The sequence below is a fragment of the Sinocyclocheilus anshuiensis genome, unplaced genomic scaffold (genome assembly GCF_001515605.1).
Source record: "Sinocyclocheilus anshuiensis isolate Anshui unplaced genomic scaffold, SAMN03320099.WGS_v1.1 scaffold2260, whole genome shotgun sequence".
Classification (NCBI taxonomy): domain Eukaryota; kingdom Metazoa; phylum Chordata; class Actinopteri; order Cypriniformes; family Cyprinidae; genus Sinocyclocheilus; species Sinocyclocheilus anshuiensis.
The window spans coordinates 24,828-46,476 of NW_015547625.1; the positions used below are offsets into that span (position 1 = coordinate 24,828).

General features: G+C 36.0%; 3 protein-coding genes across 6 annotated transcripts in view; all 3 read left to right on the top strand.

The window, feature by feature from the left end:
• Nucleotides 1-1,778: 1,778 nt before the first annotated feature.
• On the top strand, nt 1,779-10,012 carry LOC107701769 (lanC-like protein 1). The gene is made up of 10 exons (XM_016503874.1): nt 1,779-1,854; nt 2,465-2,564; nt 3,012-3,129; nt 4,980-5,197; nt 6,769-6,915; nt 7,018-7,200; nt 8,377-8,553; nt 8,745-8,817; nt 9,189-9,267; nt 9,357-10,012. The coding sequence occupies exons 2-9, from the start codon at nt 2,478-2,480 to the stop codon at nt 9,263-9,265; spliced, it is 1,080 nt and encodes a 359-aa protein (XP_016359360.1). The 5' UTR covers nt 1,779-1,854; nt 2,465-2,477; the 3' UTR covers nt 9,266-9,267; nt 9,357-10,012.
• Nucleotides 10,013-14,138: 4,126 nt separating this feature from the next.
• Nucleotides 14,139-17,781, top strand: LOC107701775 (myosin light chain 3, skeletal muscle isoform-like). The gene is made up of 6 exons (XM_016503878.1): nt 14,139-14,245; nt 14,624-14,654; nt 15,589-15,732; nt 15,835-16,005; nt 16,844-16,921; nt 17,131-17,781. The coding sequence occupies exons 1-6, from the start codon at nt 14,243-14,245 to the stop codon at nt 17,157-17,159; spliced, it is 456 nt and encodes a 151-aa protein (XP_016359364.1). The 5' UTR covers nt 14,139-14,242; the 3' UTR covers nt 17,160-17,781.
• Nucleotides 17,782-18,779: 998 nt separating this feature from the next.
• Nucleotides 18,780-21,649, top strand: part of LOC107701777 (PEST proteolytic signal-containing nuclear protein) — a 5,111-nt gene continuing 2,241 nt past the window's right edge. Inside the window, exons 1-6 of one of the 4 annotated variants that reach the window (XM_016503880.1) lie at nt 18,780-18,904; nt 19,703-19,729; nt 19,801-20,006; nt 20,176-20,250; nt 21,381-21,436; nt 21,542-21,638. In XM_016503880.1, coding sequence (XP_016359366.1) covers nt 18,859-18,904; nt 19,703-19,729; nt 19,801-20,006; nt 20,176-20,250; nt 21,381-21,436; nt 21,542-21,638 — 507 coding nt within the window. In that variant the 5' untranslated portion in view covers nt 18,780-18,858. Of the gene's footprint in view, nt 18,905-19,702; nt 19,730-19,797; nt 20,007-20,175; nt 20,251-21,380; nt 21,437-21,541; nt 21,639-21,649 lie in introns of all 4 variants that reach the window. The other 3 variants (XM_016503879.1, XM_016503881.1, XM_016503882.1) reach the window with 3 other exon arrangements.

The window sequence follows — 21,649 nt, forward strand, 5'->3', positions numbered from 1 at the left end:
CAAAGAACTGGAAAGGTCATAGAAAGTTTGGATAACATGAAACATGCATATGTTTTCTTGAGTCAGATGCATTACTGAACATCGGTCTATCAGAGCTCCATCACTATGACAACAATACTGAAATTCGACTTAAACTTACAGTTATTATTATTCTTCTGAGACTAAAATTTCTGACTCTAACTCCTCCTAGAGCTTTAACTCTACAAACTCCAAACTCAGCCCAGATCTTCAGACTGATCTGACTCGAGTTGCTATATCTTTTCTAACTGATCAGACTTACGATTTTCAAATGAAGATTAAAAATCATAAAAATTCCATAGACTTACATTGACGGAATGTTCAAATGAGCCAAAACTATTCAAACTCCAACTGTAAAAATTCAATCAATCAATCTATCTAACTATCTATCTGTCTGTCTATCTATCTATCTATCTATCTATCTATCTATCTATCTATCTATCTATCTTTATAGCAACACTCTAGCAACTAGCCAAATCAACCTAGCAACCACCCTCAGTACTCTAGCAACCACATAGCAACACCCTAGCAACCACTCCGGGTACCCTAGCAACCAGATAGCAACACCTTAGCAACCACCCCAGGTACCTTAGCAACCGCATAGCTACTCTCTAGCAACCGCCCCAGGTACCCTGGCAACCGCCTTAGCAACCACCCCAAGTACCCTAGCAACACCCTACCAACCACCACAGTTAGCCAAGCAACCGTCATAGCAACCACTCCAAGTACCCTAGCAACCACCTAGAATACCCTAGCAATCACTGTGAGGTCCTTAGCATCTATCTATCTATCTATCTATCTATCTATCTATCTCTGACAGACTGTATTGCCTTCAAAACATTCAAATTTTAAGCTTACTTTAAACGTCAAACTATTTCAGACTGAAAACCATCAAACTTAAAACTTTTTTAAACTTCTTAAACTTTAACTTTTCAAACTTTCTGGTCCGGCTTTCTCAAGCCAACTTTAAAGTTTGTCTTGATGAACTTTTTTTATCTAGTCTCGGTTGTTATTCTTAAATATTTTCCATTCTTAAATTCGTATTGAGAATCACAGTCATAATATAAGTTAAAATAACATCTATTATTAATACATTTTTAAAGTTTAACCTTGGTAGAAAAAAAATTCTATCTTAGTTTTTCTCAGTCGCTTTGGTGCATTTCTCACATCACTATTTACATTTTCACAACAGTTAATGCAGTTCTCAAAACAATTAGTACAAACTGCAAAACCTAGTTGATAACCTGCAAAAGCGTGTCACTTGCTCAAAATGGATAGGTCATTCCTCAAAAGCAAGTATTCATGTCAATGAAAGTGTCAGTGTCATCAAGATGAAAAGTCCTGACACCATTGTTTATGAACAAGATAGTCAAATGGCTTTGTCATGTTTTCATTATGACAGTTTACTCTGTCAATGTTTTCCAATGCAAAAAAGTCAGATCTTGGTGACACTACCTGAAAATGCTCAAGACAGCACTATATACTATTTGCACAGCCATTTGAAAAATACAGTAAAGTTACACATTACTGTATTTAGTGAGGTAACTGAGTACAAGACACTGAATATGTGATGTGAGAAATGCACCAAAGCGACTGAGAAAAACTGTAACTGTAAACTAAAGCCAGTATCATCTCATTCTGACCTTTTTTTTATCTAAAGTGTAGTAAAGTAGTTAACACCCTACCTCCTGTATAGGTGGCGCTATACATTAAGATTGCTATGCGCCAAAAAACTAAAGAAGAGGAAGAAGAACCGCCTCAACACTAGATGGCTGCAGTGAGTCGATCACAAACAGACCGTCCTGCGATGAGACGAGAAGTGCAGCACTATCAGCGGTATGTTCTTTGTTATAAATAATAAACGTTGTTTTAAAAGTTATTTAGCATTATTTGCGTGTGACTAGAAACACGTACTGCAGATTTATAAGCTATATATTTGTATTATGTTCTTTTGACACAAGTTAGCATCTTATCGCAAGACGGTGCAGAAGGGGGCTTGTGTTCCTTCATTTCCCCAAACATTATTCACAAATAAATTGTTTGCAGATTTATAAAACAACTAAGTATAGACAGAATAGTCACCATTTTACTAGTGTGTAACGTAACGCGACATTGGGCCTGTGCGTATTCATGCGAAAGGCTTACGAATGCCCAAAATGTTCAGTTCAGTGCTCAAATGATTCCCTAAACGTTAGATTCGAACATTCGAACGCACCTATCATGATCAAATGTTCGAATTTAAAATTCAAATGCTCCTCTGATTCCCAAGATGTTAGAAAGCGCATGTGATAACGTTAGTCCAAACGACAATATTCTTACAATATTCTAATGTGCCTATGGCCTAAATGAAAAAAACAAAAAACAAGTACAACCAAACAACCAGTATGTATTGCATCTGTTCTCGGCAGTTTTATAATCTCCTCTTGTGTTATGCGCTTCATTTCAGGTCACTCTGAAAAATGTCTGAACAACGAGCTTTTAAGAATCCCTACCCAGATTACACTGGGCCTGGATGTGCACAAGACTTTTTTGACATGCAGGGAAATGTGAGTGATTCCAAAACATGACATGGGATCCCTTTTTGTAGTTTGCAAATAATATGCTATTCTTAGACATTATTGGAGTACCGTAGTATATGGATATAATAAACATTTGGGGAAGTCGTGGCCTAATGGTTAGAGAGTCGGACTCGTAACCCAAAGGTTGCGGGTGCGAGTCTCGTACCGGCAGGGATTGTAGGTGGGGGAAGTGAATGTACAGTGCTCTCTTCCACCTTCAATACCACGACTGAGGTGCCCTTGAGCAAGGCACCGAACCCCCAACTGCTCCCTGGGCGCCTGCTGTGTGTGTGCACTTTGGATGGGATAAATGCAGAGCACTAATTCCGAGTATGGGCCACGTCACTTCACTTCATTACCTTCACTGAATTACATTGTGCTTTCATACTTGTATTCATCGTCACATCTTATTTATGAATTTTTTGCTCTGAGCAGTTGACCCAGCATTTTGCCAACTGTATAAGCAGCAAGATCAGTGAGCTTCTGGCGGTCATGGAGAATGGACTGAAGAACGCTGACCCCAGAGACTGTACTGGCTACACTGGCTGGGCAGGTGAGAATACACATATAGGTTTATTGAAAGTTGAAACTGAATAAATGCAAATTCTGGTAAACTGTGTATGGCAAAGCGTCATTAAAAGCAGCCTCTGTAGATGGGTTTGCTTAAAGGGATAGTCATAATTTACTCATCCTCATGTCATTTCAAACCTGTATGCATATTTTTTTTTCTTTCTGCTGAACACAAAAGAAGATATTTTGAAGGATGTTGATAACATGAACATGAGTAGTATAAATGTAATAATACATGTTTTACTGTGCATCCCTTAAAGGTATAGTACACCCTTTCTTCTTTCCTTCTTTCTTTTGCTGAACAAAAAATAAGATATTTTAAAGAATGTTGGTAACTAAACAGTTTCATTTCCCATTGACTTCCGTTGTATTTTTGTCCATACAATTGAAGTGAATGGGAAATGAAACTGTTTAGTTACCAACATTCTTTAAAATATCTTATTTTTTTGTTTACAGTTCCGTTTGTCACTGACCCATGTAAAGTTGATTACTATGGGGAATTTAGATTATTTAAATCATGTAGGAAAATTAAATATCATTTATTTTCATCCAAAAATAGAAATTATGGAACAACTATCGTAATGTAGTGTTTGTTGTCGGCTGTCCACATTGAATCTAATTTATTTTGGATTGCTGGCTTGTTTAGGACTTATAACTACTTTAATGAAATTGTGCTGGAATTCTCCCAAGAGCTGGTGTTCATTAGAAATCTCATACTAAGATTCCAGAACGAGGGTGAAATGTGGAAGATTTCTTGGTCTGTAGGGCAGCTCAGCACTTTCTGTTTCCTGTTTCTCTTTCTCAGTCTTGACAGGGTTTCATTCCCATGGGAACTTATTGTGATCTGTTTGCTTGAATGTTTCCAGGCTGTTGCATTTTCACCAGTCAGTAGTGCAGGGGAATGGCAGGCTTCCTGATGAGCTGCTCTATGGCAGAGTGGGCTACCTTTACTCCCTCATCTTCATTAACCAGCAATTTCAGCAGGAGAAGATCCCCATTCAATACATTCAACAGGTCAGTCACTATTCATTTGGCCTCAGACCTGACCAAAAGCCCATGACCTCATATTGTAACAGGATACATGACTAGAATGAGTTACATATGATGAAGAATATATGTTGTACTTAACATGATCAAAATCTACCCTTTCTAAATGCCCCTGGTCTTATTGAAAAAAAAAAGAGTTTCTCATTAAAATGTAATATATTTATCAGTCTCTGAAACTGCTTCTGTCATGTGCTGATGTAACCAAGAACATGCAGACAGTGAAAAATAATATATCCAAAATATTTGTTTATATACAAAAACAAAAGATAATATTGTAGACCAACCTTCATAATCCAATCCCAATGGAAAAAAACTAAGCCCTACATTATTTCTACTGTTAAAAAGATGTTTTTTTTTTTTCAATGACTGGTAATGAAATATAGAAAGCAGGCCAGATGACTAGTATACACCATTCAAACTTTGGTGCCAGTGATATTTTTTGATAGAAATTAATGCTTCTATTCAGCAAGGAATAAAATGTATCCAAATTTAAAAGTGATAGTAAAACATAATGATACAAAAGTTTCAAATAAATCTTTTGAAGTTTACATTGATAATAATTAGAAATGTTTCTTGAGCACCAAATCAGCATATGTTCAGCAAAAGAAAGTAAGTCATACTGGGCGAGTAAATGATGACAGAATTTTCATTTTTGTGTGTACTATCCCTTTAAGGGATGCACAGTAAAAAATGTATAATTATTACATTTATACTACTCATGTTCATGGTTGAATGTCATAAAACTACTTGGCCCACATTGCTAAGACCCTCCTCCCCCAACTGCAGGCATTGCCCTGCTCTACCTGCATCTCCACAGCATCTTTGGAGACTTCTCTTTCCTCCAGAAGGCTCTGGACTATGTCAGCCACAGTCTGAGGAGTTTAACCCAGCGCTGGGTGACTTTCCTGTGTGGGGATGCAGGGCCGCTGGCTGTTGCTGCGGTGGTCTATCATCGACTCCAGAAACCTCATGAGGCTGAGGAGTGTGTGAACAGGTATGATGTTGTTTGACCCTGCTCCACCTCCATCTTTTTGTATGCTGAGTCAGTGACGTCACTCTTATCTAAATATATAATCAAATTAAAATGAATTATATAATAATTTTTGTCTGGTACTAAGTTATTCAAAGATATTAAAAAATTTAAGGGGGATAAAAAAAAAATATATATATATATATTAGTTTGTTTTTTTTTTGTTTTTTTATTATTTTTCTACAGGTCCACAAGGGGTCTTCTGACTTTGTCTTGCAGTTTTCTTATATATAAGCCTTTATTTAATCATGGCTTAAATATTAAAAGCAAGTATCAAATGTCCATACACCAGCCGACTGTTTTTGTTGTTCACACCCTGATGAAGGCTCATTACCTGCAACACTTTGGTGTATGGACATTTGATACTTGCTTTTAATATTTAAACCATGATTAAATAAAGGATTTTTTCCCCCTTAAATTTTCAAGTGCCTTGGATTGATATGTTTTTCAAGAGTTGAATTATCCCACAACCAAAGAGTACCGACTCTACCAAGATATGGATTTTACTCCCTGTGCAGCACTTTTATGCATCTTTTGCTTATTCAAAAATATATTAAATGAGGGACAATGATTTTAATACATTTTTAATGATTTAATGGTTATTTTTAATAAATGCACATATATGTGTGTGTGTGTGTGTGTGTGTGTGTGTGTGTGTGTGTGTAATTGTTTTTAATCAGTATATGTCTTATTAAAAGACTAAAATTATTTAAACAAACAAATAAAAGAAAGATTAGCAGTGAAGCATTTTTTTGTTTTAAATAATAATAAAAGTCATTTGTAATGCCAAGGCAATGCCATTTTAGATTTATAGGAAAAGAAAACTGCAAGACAAAGTCAGAAGACCCCTTGTGGACCTGTAGAAAAATAATAAAAAAACAAAAAAAAAACAAACTAATATATATATATATATTTTTTTTTTATCCCCCTTAAATTTTTTAATATCTTTGAATAACTTAGTACCAGACAAAAATTATTATATAATTCATTTTAATTTGATTATATATTTAGATAAGAGTGACGTCACTGACTCAGCATACAAAAAGATGGAGGTGGAGCAGGGTCAAACAACATCATACCTGTTCACACACTCCTCAGCCCAAATCAGCATATTAAAATAATTTCTGAAGGATCATGTGACACTAAAGACTAAAGTAGAGATGCTGAAAATGTAGCTTTTCATCACAGGCATAAATTACATTTTGAAATATATTCAAATAGAAAACATTTTAAATTGTAGTAATATTTCGCAATATTACTGTTTTTACTGTATTTTAAAAATCATTAAAAATGTACAGTCACCAAACTTTTGAATGAGGTTATATATTTTGGAACTGACAATTGACAGTTAACATATAAATGTCTGACAGTTTCTAAATATTGGCCAGTTAACATTCCTTAATATATAAATAAGGTCATACATCATTTTAATGTATCATATTTTATACATATTTAGAAATATGTCACTTTATGGAAATTAAATGCATTGGGAAAGCACGTTTTGCCTTTGATTCGCTATTTGACCTGATCATGCGTTTATTTCAGATCTGTGATGCAGTGCTGGATTCAGGACAGAATCTGTCTCAGAAGAACAAGATCCAGGAGCAAACCCCTCTCATGTATGAGTGGTATCAGGAGGAGTATGTGGGTGCCGCTCATGGCCTGTCAGGGATCTACTACTACCTGATGCAGGTGAACTCAATCACTCACTGTACCTTATTGATTGAGAAAGCAACAAATTTAGGGAAATAACTTTACCACTATGGCTGAAGCAAGCAATCTTTCCCCCCATAGCCTGGCTTTGTGGTTGGCGAGGACAGAGTTTACCATCTAGTCAAACCCAGTGTGAACTACATGTGTCAGCTAAGGTTTCCATCAGGCAATTACCCACCGTGGGTCGGAGATTCTCGGGATCTTCTGGTGCACTGGTGTCATGGCTCTCCTGGAGTGATCTACATGTTGATACAGGCTTTTAAGGTACAAATCTGCACATCAGTTCGTAATAACATCTTAAATTGTCTGTTTATATCAATAGATAGAGATCGATTGATCTCTATGTACACTACTGTTCAAAAGTTTGGGGTCAGTAAGATTTTTTAGTTTTTGAAAGAAGACACTTATGCTCACCAAGACTACATTTATTTGATAAAAAAAAATCAAGTAAAAAGAGTAAGATTGTGAATTACTTTTATTGCAATGTTTAACTGTTTTCTATTTTATATATTTAAAAATGTAATTAATTCCTGTGATGACAAAGCTGAATTTCCATGAGCCCTTAAAGGGTTAGTTCACCCAAAAATGAAAAATTAGCCCATAAATTACTCACCCTCAAGTAGGGATGTAACGATTCACTCTACTCACGATTCGATTCGATTCACGATTTTGATTTCACGATTCGATTCGATTCACAATTATTATTTTTAACAAAATTAGATTTAAGACAAATTATAAATTAAATGTGTTCTTTTATTATTGCTTGGACACATTCTTCTTTACAAATCCTCGTTTTGTACTTCTAAGTGACCGTTGTTTTGTTTTGATCTCTCCCCTGCACTTCTGAGAGGCGCATGCTCAAAGCTGACCTCAGAGGTCATTCCCCCGGAACTGCTTCTGCTTACAACAGTAAGCGCAAGCTACTTTAAAGTGATTATTACGTTTTGAATATGGATATTTTTCTTACATTCAGTGTCTCTGAATTGGTGTTATTTTATTATAATTGAGATACTAATTTTTATCTGGTTTTTTTTGTCTTTTTTTTTCAGTTTTAGTTACCTTAGTAAATCAAGGTAAACTAAATGAAAATGAGAACTGTTGCCTTGGCAACTAGCTGAAATAAAATAATTACTATATGTATATAATTTCAGTTAACATTTATTTTATTTCAGGTAACGAATGTGTGTGTTTTTATGGTTTTAGGATTAGTCAACTATTATAACCCTTCACTGAATTAAAACATTTCCTATTATTATCATGTTATTTGTATATGTTATTTATTTATTTTCTTTATTTGTTATTTTTTTGTTTTGTTTTTTTAACAAGCAGAAACTCTTATTTTTAGCTCTTGGTATTACAGTGCCATCAAGTGTGAGTAAACAACATTACACACGAGCAGACATGCAGAAGCCTCAAGAAAACATAACATTTCCTCTCCAGGTGTTTGGTGTGAGGCAGTATCTGGAGGAAGCGCTGCACTGTGGGGAGGTGATCTGGCAGAGGGGTTTGCTGAAGAAAGGCTACGGCCTCTGTCATGGAGCTGCTGGAAACGCATATGGCTTCCTGGCCCTTTACAAGATCACCCAGGATCCCAAACACCTCTACAGAGCCTGCATGGTGAGTCTAACTCCTCTCAACCTTACAATATATGTTGTGTTCTATAGAGGGTTCTATAATATATATATGTGTTCTACGATATGTGTTCTACTTGTGTTCTATAATATATATATATATTAGACAAGAGGGACCTGTCATTGTCTGTTGTGTGTACAGAGGCATGATGGGATTTGATGTCTTCTCATCTACAGTTTGCAGACTGGTGCATGAATTATGGAAAACATGGCTGCCGGACTCCAGATACACCGTTGTCACTGTTTGAAGGTAGAGTAAATGTTACACATGCATATGTACACCACTGTTCAAAAGTTTGGGGTCAGTCTTTTTTTTGTTTAGTTTTTTTTTATATTCATGCAAGAAGCCTCTTAAGCTCACCATGGCTGCATTTATTAGATCGAAAATACAGTAAAAACGGTAATATTGGGAACTATTCTTACAATTTTAAAGAACTGTTTTCTGTTTTTATATATATTATAAATGTAATTAATTCCTGTGATGGTGAAGCTGTCAGCATCATTACTCCAGTCCTAAGTGTCACATGATCATTCAGAAATCGTTCTAATTTGCTGATTTGCTGCTCAAGAAACACTATATTACTATACCTCCGTGTTTGTCATATTTTCTCATGCATGAAGGGATGGCAGGCACAATTTATTTCCTGGCTGACTTGCTGCAACCAACTAGAGCCAAGTTCCCTGCTTTTGAGGTGTAAAGGTAACTACACCTCTACTTTTGAATGTTTAACTGTCCAGACATTATTATGCAAATAAAACCCTTGTTAATGTCAAATTTCCTCATTCCAGACTGTTCCAGACGACTGAGCCTTTTCGCTTAAGCTTCCTCGAGCCAGAAGAACTCGTCCTCTAATGGTGGAATAGTACTGTCTCACTCTGCATGTGCGTCTGTATACCGCTGATCTGTCACAATTCACACTAAGTCTTTTGAGAGGTGCTGTACATGTGGAGAACAGTACGCAGGAGATATTATTTTCCCATTAATGGAAAGTGGATGGGAATCTAGGCTAACTATAGATTAAGGGAAGCTGCTGTTACGTTACATGTTTGTTTGTATCATTTTAATTAATATGACTCATTAAAGAAACTATTTCGATGTATTTGTGAGGATATATTCTGACATGACAGCAAGGTAAAGTTTCACATCTTTTTGAATTAAGTAGAGTTAATTAATTACACAAGAACTACAGCTTTAAGGTAGCACTAAAAATACAGTGTTGATATGCTTTCTGTAAGATTAATGCTTTGCCTTCTGTATTAGTAATGTATTTTTCCCTTTTTTCTCTCTTGATGATAATAATAGTAGTCATATCAGAGGATGTGCTGCCAAAATGATTTTTTTTTTTTTTTCGGTAGTGGAACAATCTTTTAGCATTTTCATTTGTCTTTCATCATCATTATTTTGTACATTTTCATTTGCACAACAATAAAAATAAGAAAAACAGGATGTTATATCTGATAGGTGGTCTGTTTACATTCTCTTATCACATTAACAATGTCAAGTTTTCTGGAGGTGACTACCACACATTTCTTCCTCTAGATGGAGCTATAAATCTGATTTAATATGATTTGGTACTTTGGGAAGTTGTGATTATTCATTTAGCTATACTTTCTATAGCTGCATGTGAGCCTTGTTTTATTTCAAACTGAGCAATGAAAGGAGGTCAAATCCACAGACCAAAATATAGACTAGCATAATTCGGTTCTCAATCTAGAGGTCCTTGTGTATTATATATACACATTATGACGTAATACATAAGAGTTAAGCTTTCAATTTTCTATATGAAGTAGTTTTGTTTTTGTTTTTTTAAGAAAAAAATAGTATTTTTATTCAGCAAAGATTAGTTAAATCAAAATTAACAGTAAAAAAATTGTTTGTTACGGGGGGGTGAAATCCATTTAGAATAATACTGCTCTATTCTATTAATCAAAACATTCTATTAGTCAAAAAAAAAAAAATCCTTAATGTATATTCCACAAAAATAAGCTGCACAAGGATCTCTTCTGATTTCTGAAGGATCATGTGACACTGAAAACTGGAGTAATGGCTGCTGAATATTTACCTTTGCTGTCACAGGAATAAATACAATTTAAAAACAGAAAACGGTTCTTTTAAATTGCAATACTATTTCACAATAATCAATGTTTTAATGTATGTTTGATCAAAAAAAATGCAGCCTTGGTGAGCTTAAGAGACATCTTTCAAAAGCAAATTACTGAGCCCAAACCTTTGAGAAGCAGCGTATGACAAGCAAAAACCCTTCAACACATTCAAAGAAAGTATTTCTTAAGCCCCCATTTACTTTTATCAATTCTATATCACTGACATCACAAAATAAAAAAGTCAGGGAGGAAATAAAACACTGCTCACAAATGGGACATCCCACTAGAGTGATGCAGAATTGCCTCATTTGTTTGTTTGAATTGATTGAAAGGATTGCTTTGCCAATTTTCAAGAATTGTTCAGCCTTCAAACATTTGTTTTAAACTTTGTATTTTCCATGTTGGACCTTCATGTCCAATCATCAGCTTTTGTTCATACAACTCGAGCTTAATAAATCAAAAAGGGTATATTTTAATTTTAATGTTAATTTCTCAATTACGTTTTCACTAAAATTGCTAAAAATGTGAAAATATATTGGATTTAAAAATGCAACTTAGAAGCATTTTCACAAGTGATCTCTGTCTTTTGGAACCCACTATATATTTCACATGTAAAGATGAGTGAGTTAAAGAGTCATTTACTCTCACTTGATACCCTCATGCAAATCCAAATAAGGCTCATACTTTCTCAAGGGCTGATGGACAATGCTTGGCCTATACAACAGCTTTTTTTAAACGCTGATCACCTCAGTGTTGCTTCTAGCTGATTGAGATCAGTCTCGCTGTATGTGGGGTGTTATTGCACTGGCAGTCCCAGAGATCTGAGGGACTGATCCCATGACAGAAGAGAGCAGTGTAACCTGAGCAGCCGCTTTACGATCTGGAGTTTGCTCGCTCGGTTGGATGTGGGGGTGTAAAGGGCTAAGATGTGCCAACCACCCTTGAGGTGCTACCGACCCTCTCAGAGAAACTCTACACCTCCTAAAAGAACGGCTAAATATAGAGCTCATCTGCCCAGGGGCGAGGTCTTCAGCTCCATGGCTTCTGCAGCATTCAGAGGGAAGAGTCAAGGTCTCAGGGCAGGACTGGAATGTCTCTGCGTTGGCTGCTAGTTTGTAGTAACACGTCTAACTGACTGAAGGACAGATAATAAAAAAAAATAAAAATACTGCACTATTATGATATGGGCCAGATTGCAAAAATTATTGTGACTGTTGTTCAAAATTTTAAGGTTATTAAGATTTATTTATTTCAATTAACACTTTTATTCAGGAACGGCACATTAAATTGATCAAAAGTGACGGTAAAGACTTTTATGTTGTTACAATGGGGAAGTCGTGGCCTAATGGTTAGAGAGTCGGACTCGTAACCCAAAGGTCTCGTACAGGCAGGGATTGTAGGTAGGGGGAGTGAAACAGCGCTTTCTCCCACCTTCAATACCACGACTGAGGTGCCCTTGAGCAAGGCACCGAACCCCCAACTGCTCCCCGGACACCGCAGCAAAAATGGCTACCCACTGCTCCGGGTGTGTGTTCACTGCTGTGTGTGTGCACTTTGAATGGTTTAAATGCAGAGCACTAATTCCAAGTATGGGTCACCATACTTGGCCACATGTCACGTCACTTTCACTTTTCAAAAAGTTCTATTTCAAATTAATGCTGTTCTTTTGAAAGAAGTGTTATTTTTTCAAAGTATCCTAATAAACAAAAATCTCATGGTTTCCACAAAATATTGATAATTGATAATAAGAAATGTTTCTTGGGCAGCAAATCAGCATATTAGAATGATTTCTAAAGGATCATGTGACACTGAAGGCTGGAGTAATGATGCTGAAAACTCAGCTTTGCATCCCAGAAATAAATTACATTTTAAAATGTATTAAAATAGAACACAGGTGTTTTAAATTCTAATAATATTTACAATATTACTGATTAATTGTTGTATTTTCATTAAATAAATGCAGCCTTACGAGACTTCTTAAAAATAAATAAATAAAAATCTTTGTACGTCCTTTTGAACATTATGCATGTTTTTGAACAAAATATTCCAACTTTTATTTTAGTTCTACTCTTTTTCTTTTCTACTCTTTTTTTTCTCTCTGCTCTTTGCTCTTACCACTTTTTTAAAAGTTTTTTATTGTTAATAGTGTTTTCAAAAAGTTTGGGGGGCCAAGGCAGCCTCATCAATTGCCTCATCAATGCCTTGTGTTGCATAAGCTGGTGTGTGGATAATGATGCATTTATTTAGCTGTTCATTTATATAACTAAATGTAGTCCATGTACAGCCCAAATGATGCACAACACAGATCTTCTAAAACCATATGATCGCTCTGTATATGTGTTATGTGTCTTCGGAGGAAACATCGCAGCATAAGCACAGCATATCACATGTGAAAGTATAGAATGAAATGAAGATGAGGATTAGCAAAAATGTTAAGGAGCTTGTCACAAGAAAGACTGTAATGCATGCACTGTGGTGCTACAATCCCGGCTGAAAAGTGTTGACAACATAACTCTAATGAAAAACACAGAGCACCACTGTAATGACTGATCTGCTAACTGCACTGGTTAGTTGTAGCTGTTTCACCAGGACATTTCCATAGCGAGTAGCAGACCTCTTATTTGTAATGTGACATTTAACCCTCGTGTTGTGTTCTGGTCACTTTGACCCAGAGGATTTTCTTTTCCTGAAAATGCTAGTTAATGTTATTTGTCACTGGCCTAAAAGTTACTGATTTGCCCACACAAGGTATAACAACTTTCCAAAAAAGAGTTAATTTTTGTACCTTTTGAGGATTTTTCCCACCTTTTTACACTTGTAGTGTTTCCAGTCAAAAATGATCGACTTACAAAAATCTCTCATTATTATTCTATATTGTTGGATTCAATCTTTTTGTCAACTTGTTTCCTTTCAGTTAGAAAATTGGTCATAGGCCTCACTGATCTGAGCGCATGCACTTCATTAGTCTACAGCCGATCAGTTTCAAAAAGAAAATATAAAAATTGTATTTTATTAACCCTTGTTTTAATAAAAACACTGTTTTTAACATGGACAATGTCATATATTATGAGAAAGAAATGCGGCCATTTAATATAAGCCAAAATAAGCTTTAAGGACTGTTCTCCCCGGCTTCCCATCTAACCATAAGTGGCCGAGACTTCCATATGCAAGTTAAAAATATCAACATTGTAATCAAAAGCCTTCTTGAGATGTTGTGTCGGCATAACAGGATTTACATTCAATCATCCCTGACTAAGGATAAAAAATATTCAGAAATTATGTAAAGACACAATACATCAAATTAAAGTGCTGACCGAAGCCAAGGGGTCTTACAAGCAGCCTGGAGCATAGTCTAAAAATACCGCCGCGCATGTACATTGGAGAAAGCAGCAGCCTTCCTTCCAGCTTGACCTAAGAAAGTTAAAGAAGTTCCACGGCATCGCAGGATCCGCCCCGTGACATCATTAGCATAGCATGAATAAGAAGGAGCTGCTCCATGGCTCAGGACCACTCTCCTAGGACTCCGGCTTCTTGACTTCTGCCCCTCCGCTCCTGCACCCCAAAACTCCATCATGGTGTGTACTTGGATTACTCTTGCTATTTTATCGTACCTTTTTCATGTTCGTCTGGCTCAAAAACTGACAATAAGCCCACTCAAATGAAGTAGGACACCTTTCTTCGGTTTTCAAATTGACTTTGGTGGGGCAAGACACAGCGGTGTCATATAAAGAGCCCCAGTTTGTTTGTCACTGTTAAAGAGAAAATCATGCAGCTGGTTTGTTCCCCTGCTGGATATATGTGCACTTTCCAAGCTGTTGTTTTGCTCATGTCCAAAAAAGGGCTTATGTTACCTACTGTCTTTTAAAATAATTCCTTATATCAGACTATAGTGTGTGTTGTGAGATGTTGGCAGGTTTGCCAGTGGGATTGATCCATTGTTGTCTTTCTGGCAGGCTGGAGAATTCTCTGCTGACCAGATTGAGGGTGAGTCTTCACACATCAGAGTTTATTATGATTTGGAAATGGTTGTATGACTATAGTACTTATTGTTACCAATGTAATGTGGATGTTGGAAATGTATGATGTCATGTATTCGTGAAGGGCAATTCCTCTGTAAAAAAAAAAAAACTACTTCAACTCAAGTTCAGTTGCTTCCTTAAATTTTGAAGTAAAATCAAATTGGCGGTACAAGTCATTTGAACTTAATTAGTTAAATTGATGTAGAAAAAAATCACAACATAGCACCAGACTTAAAAAAAACAAAAAAAAAGTATAACTTAAAATGAAGTTGAAATTGGTCCTAAATGTCCTAAATAATAACTTGGGAAGCTTTTAAATATATAAAGACATTTTTGTGGATGAATAAGAGGTTAAAAATGTATTTGCATTTATTAGCCCTCCCGCTATTTGACTTGGGTCAGTCGTAAAGCACCGTAACCATGTATGGCAAAGGCTACTTTCTCTGAGGGTATCGCCTGTCACGTCACGCATTAAGTGCCACCTTCGTGCACAGCTGCTGGAGTACAGAAGTCATAGGATGCTATTTTTCTGTCAGCAGATCACTTTCAACTTGGTCTCCCTCACAGCCCATGGAAATGCAGTTGCTACGCTCTTTTTAAATTGGCTTCCTTCCTCCTCTGCTGCATGTACAGTTGGCAAAGGAGAGATGTGGGAGAGGAGGCACTGCTAAGATACTAAGTTTCCTCGACTTTACCTAATTTTAAAGCAATGATGTCCCTAAACTGTTGTAAAATAATCAAATAAAATAAAATTTGTAATTTATTTTTGTCTGGTGCTATGTTGTGAGATAAATTGCTGTTTTATGCATTTCTATTTTGTACATTAGTTCAAATGATGACATTATGATCCACCCTTAAAATCTACTTCCAGATAACCTTCTGTTGTCCTTCTGTTACAGACTTCAAAGAGTCCTTTGGTCTCTTCGACAGAGTTGGTGACAGCAAGGTTGCCTACAACCAGGTTGCTGACATCATGCGTGCCCTGGGACAGAACCCCACCAACAAAGACGTGAAGAAACTCCTGGGTGACCCATCTGCTGACGGTAAGATATTAAACATTATATTAAACAGGAACAGGCGTAATTCTAAATGCTTTACAAGCCCTTACTGATTTGTGATGTATATGTGGAACTATATGCACACAGATATGGCCAACAAAAGACTTGACTTTGATGGTTTCCTGCCAATGCTGAAGACCGTTGACGCCAACCAGAAGGGTACCTATGATGACTACGTTGAGGGTCTGCGCGTCTTTGACAAAGAGGGCAACGGCACAGTGATGGGTGCTGAGCTGCGCATTGTGCTCTCAACACTGGGTGAGTGAAGATGAAATTATTATGTAGTTCACACCATGCATGGGAAAGTAAATTGCATAATATACTCTGCTTACAAAACAAATGATTATATCTTGGCACAGTGATCAAATGGTAATATCATGGTATTGTGATTTACTGTTTTTTTTAAAGAAGTCACTTATGCTCACAAAGGCTGCATTTATTTAATGAAATATTTGTATATATTTTACATTTGTATGTAATTATATTCATTCATGATGTATTTTAAAATGTAATTTATTGCTGTGATGTAAATCTGAAATATCAGCATTGTTACTCCAGTCTATAGCATCACATGATTCTTCAAAAATCATTCTAATATGCTGATTTCTTATTATTATCAGTGTTGAAAACAGTTGTGCTGCTTAATATTTTTGTGGAAACCATGATGCAGTTTTCAGGATTGTTTGATTCAAGTTCAGTGAGTTCAAAAGAACAGCATTTATTTGAAAATCTTTTGTAACATTATCTATCTATCTATCTATCTATGAAATGAATGTGTCCTTGCTAAATAAAAGGATTAATTTCTTTAAAAAATAGTATGGCACTACCATGATACATGGCCAAAATATATTTGTAATTTATAAAATACATAATGCATTTATTTATTTAAATAAATTATTGATTGATTATAGTTATGAATGATGAATATATGAATTTTATTAAGAATACTGAATTATTACCATATTTATATAGATAGGTACTCTGGCATGACCATGGTGCATGTCCAAAATAGCATATAATACTGCGGTACTTTTTATTAAGCAAAAAGTATCGGAAATAAATTATTCCTAACCAATACATTTCATGGCACCAACAGGTGAGAAGATGTCCGAGCCCGAGATCGAGTCTCTCATGCAGGGACAGGAGGATGAGAACGGCAGTGTCCACTATGAGGGTATGCTCCGATTGAACCCTTCTAGCTTCTTTTAGGACACATTGCATAACAGTGACTGTACTGTCTTTTCGGCACTAATTAAAATGATATAATAAGCTCACCTGTCACTGAATCATCCCGTCCATTATTTTTAGCAGCCACCTCAGGCCTTGTATGGCGAGCCAGTAGAGATGATCATTCCTTATGCGTGTCTGCTTCTCCTCTTACAGCTTTCGTCAAGCACATCCTGTCCGTGTAAGAGGCTGTCCGCTGAGAGAGTGGTGAAGAAGGCTGAACTATATCTGCAGACCCCATGGTGTCAGGACATCCATTCTGTTTTGAAGACCAATCAATAAAAAGGACTATGGGATGTCACTTCTAAACCATTCAGTTTTTTCCCCTTTATTTGTTTTCTACCCTCTCGCCCACTTTTTTTTTTTTTTTGGAAGTTACATCGTCCTTTCATGCAGTTGACCCTCCTTGCCTTCTTGTTCCGCCCGGGGCGGCCGTCCACAGTCGGCTGGAGACCGGGGAAGAAAGAAAAGGCCACTCATGAAGTGAGGGTTGGTTTCTTCTTTCTCCACCCATCCGGGGTTACAACAGCACCGCTAGCTGTGTGTTAAAGGCACATGACACTGCTGTGGCCAGGCTGCCAGTTTCCCCCATCCCAATTTTCACACAGTCATTTCACAATAATTTTTTTCCAAAAGTACACAGAGTTGTTTTTTTGTACGCTAATGAATTTGGTCGTAACATGAAACACAAAAGTATCTGGTAAGATACTACATAAGAGACAACTATATGGGTGATGCAAGTTTAAAATCAGCTTACATCATTTGCAGATCACTGACAAAAGTCCAAAAATAAACATAAAATGCTGATGCATGTGTATCTTTAAAAAGATTTTGCTTACCTTATGTCGGAGGTCAAATTCACCCATGCTGGATGCAGTCTGTCTGAAACTGTATATGCTGGTAAGTTGTGTAAGGAAATGTACAGCAACACATCAATATTTTTTATAAATGAATACAGCTGGACATTAATATAGAGAATCTGAGTTGCATATGCAGTTAATTTCAGCATTTATTAATGCATTATTAAAGTTAATATTTAATACATGAACTAGCAAAAAGTTGTATTTGTGTTAACTAATGTTAAGAAAAATGAATAAATAATTAAAAACCAACCAACAAACAAGAAAATAAACAAATGTTGCTCAGTGTTAGTTGATTTAGGTTAGTGCATTAACTGATGCTAATTAATGGGATCTCATTGTAAAGTGTAACCAAAATGTTGATTATTTAAATGGGATTTAATTATGTTCAAACTATGTGCAAACACTTTTCACCGAAACAATATGAAATACTGTATGCTACATTTACAAAAAAAATTAAATAACTTAATTAATAATTAAAAAATAAATACAAATAATAAATGGGGGGACAAAATGAATAGGCCCATAATAAATAAATACAAACATGAAAAACATTGAGTAAAAATGATTTTAAAACATTGACATATTTCTTCCTTTGTTTTCAATGTTGTTTACAGTGCTATATCTGTCTTTAATGTGTCAACATTTTATTAACCACTTAAAAAGTAAAAAAGCAGGATTGATAGATAGATAGATAGATAGATAGATAGATAGATAGATAGATAGATAGATAGATAGATAGATTCTTTTTTACTTTCATTCAACCTATCGCCCATATTTCAGTTTTTTTAACCTAAAACCTTTACTTTGAGGGGTTGTGTCATCTAGCCAATGTAGACAAGTAGTGACAAGCCCAATTATTTAGGGTCGTTTACTCAGTCTGTACGCTAGATAGCGTTATTTCTCCTCCCGTCGAATGGTGTTCGTAAGCGGAAGAACAGGAGAGATAGGGTTTTTTTTTGCGCTGCTGCAGAGGTATTTTGTCCTATCCGGTAGCCGTACCCGCTGAAAACAGATTCTTACGATGGCGAGTGCGAAGTGCTGCAGCGAAGGCCCTTCTAAAGAAGGAGGTGAAATTGACAAAACTTTTTGTTTTACAGTTAATTTACAATTGAAAGTCTTCGAGAATAACTGTAATGCTTGTATTTGTGAATGTAGGTTTAAAGTAAAGCTAGCCATACATTTGGACTTTCTAGCTAACTAAGTTTAGCAAGCTAGCTACGTTAGCCGGTAACGAGCTGTTTTTTCCTCAGTTCAGTGTTTTCTATGTAGATGCGTAATATTTAACACTAATGTTGGATTTAAAATAACAAGACTAAATGTGTAAGTTTGTTGCATATTATAAGTTCAACAAACGTTTACTTGGTAAAGCTTTGATCTATAAACTAATATATAAACGTACCGTAGTACCACTAATATACATATTAGTCATTTTTGGAAGTGCATTGGTGTACCATGCAAATACTATGGCACATTAATTAAGTACCAGGCAAATGACCGTTTTATGCTATCATTGTGGTTTATTTGGAAATACCTACACTCCCTTACAATAATACTGTTAAAAGTACTATGGTGTGGTGAATCTACCATGGTGTACCATGTAAACTAAATAGGTGTTATGGTGATAATTCAGTATCATGGTAAAGTACTATGGTATTACCATCTGATACCATGGTATTGCCATATTAATGTTTGTAATTATAGACAGTGGCACATCTCAGCTTCAACGTGTTGCTGAAAGCAGCCAGATGTATTTCAAGTGGCTTTATTGATGTGTCAGTTAAGGGCTATTTAAAGACAGTTAGTGCTAATCAAATGAATCAAACTAATCAATTAGATTTTAAGCTCAACAGCATCTCTCTGAGCAGGTCCTCCTGGCATCCCTCGTCTTTCAGGTAACTGTAGCTCACCTTTGGTCTCCAAGCCAACAGTCGCTCCCCTTGGTAAGTTGTTTCGCCTCCAGCAGGACCGGAAGAGAAGGGAGACAGTGTGAAAACTAAGACTGTCTCTTCCAGCACGGCATCAGGGGACAGTCTGCGAAAGCGGTCTGCTGATGAGATTGGCCTCGAAGATGAGTCTAAAAGCAAGCCAGCACCATCTAAAATATCTAAACTGGGGTTTAGCATGACTGCGAAGAAGCCTACACCAATCACTATCAAGCTGGGAGCAAGTGTATGTATATTTTATTATATAGCCTGTGTGTGTGTGTGTGTGTGTGTGTGTGTGTGTTTCTTGGTCTATATACTACTGATCTCTGATCTACTGAACTAAAAATAATGCTTGTTTGAGTTTTTAATTTTGAACATTTAAATATTGCATTTTATTGCTTCTTCTCTTTTAGAAACCTAAAGAACCCACACCTGCCTTACCTGCCAAGAAAGCTGGACTTGCATCTGTTTTTAATGAGGATGATGATGTAAGTATCATTCTCTAATTTATTAATTTAATATTAATGCTGTCCTTGTGATATTTACCATATTGTAGTAATATATAATTCAATATAAGTGTTGTCAAAAGGACCTACTTGGGTACTAGTCGGTACTGAAATTTTAAAAACGTTGATTTTAAGAATTGGCTCAACAGCGCTCAAACCCTATATGTTCAGGGCCCGTATTCACAAAACATTTTATCTTACCACTAAGAGTTCTCCTAAATAGCAGTTAGCAGTATTAGCTAAGAGTTTTCTCTTAAAACCAATTCACAAAGCTGCTGAGACAAACTTTTACTAAGGAATAGAGAGAAGTCTGAAGCTAAGATTAAGGGTGGGGTTGACCTCGTTGCTATGGATGATGTCGGTATGCTTACTAACTATGCATGCAGTGATTGGCTGATAGTCTCTGTCAGAGATTTATTCATAGAAATATTTTAGAGTAAAGATAAATGTTTAAAAATTCAAATGTTGCCACATTCAAATAAAGATTTTAAAATGCAGGCTTAGTGTTACTAATTAAACACGTATATGTTCAGGTAATTGTCAGCCTCTTACATGTATGCTTCTCATAATTAGTGAATATGCATATAAACAGCCCTTTAATAAACCGAGTAGAATAATCATGGCTGATAGTAAGACATGCAAACGTAAAAGAAAACCAAATTGGAGGCAAGAACAGCTGTTACTTCTTGCCCAACTGGTTAATGAAAACAAAGATATAATCAAAGGAAAATTTGGATTTGGGATAACCTTTAAAACCGAAGGCGATACCTTTATAAAAGCTCATTATCATCAAATATTTCAAAAATGTTTACGTTCTGAGGCAGATTGCTGGCAACAGCCATTTTAGGAATAGTTTGTGGTTTGGTCTTACTTGGGATTCCTCTTCCCTACTCCTAATGTTACACAGATTTAGGAGCTAGTTTTAGAGCTAAAATGCTTTGTGAAATACTTTTAGAGCAAAAATGTAGGAGTACTAAATTTAGGACTGACACACCCATTATTTTTAAGATTTTCTCCTAAATCGGTGAGTTACAAGCTACTTTTAGCCTTACGATGTTTTGTGAATACGGGCCCAGTTTCCTTTCCTAACCTTTTTTTATTTTACTTTTCAGAGCGAGCCTGAAGAAATGCCACCCGAGGCAAAGATGAGAATGAAGAATATTGGCAGGTTGGATTTATACATTTTTAAAACTTTCAATTTTAGATTTAATTGTAAGTTAAAGTACTATACAGCACTGTTTACTACATCGTCATGTGTTATTTTGATTTTCAGAGAAACACCCACATCTGCTGGACCCAATTCCTTTAACAAAGGAAAGCAGGGATTCTCAGACCATCAGAAACTTTGGGAGAGGAAGCTTAAAACCCAGGCAGATGAGTA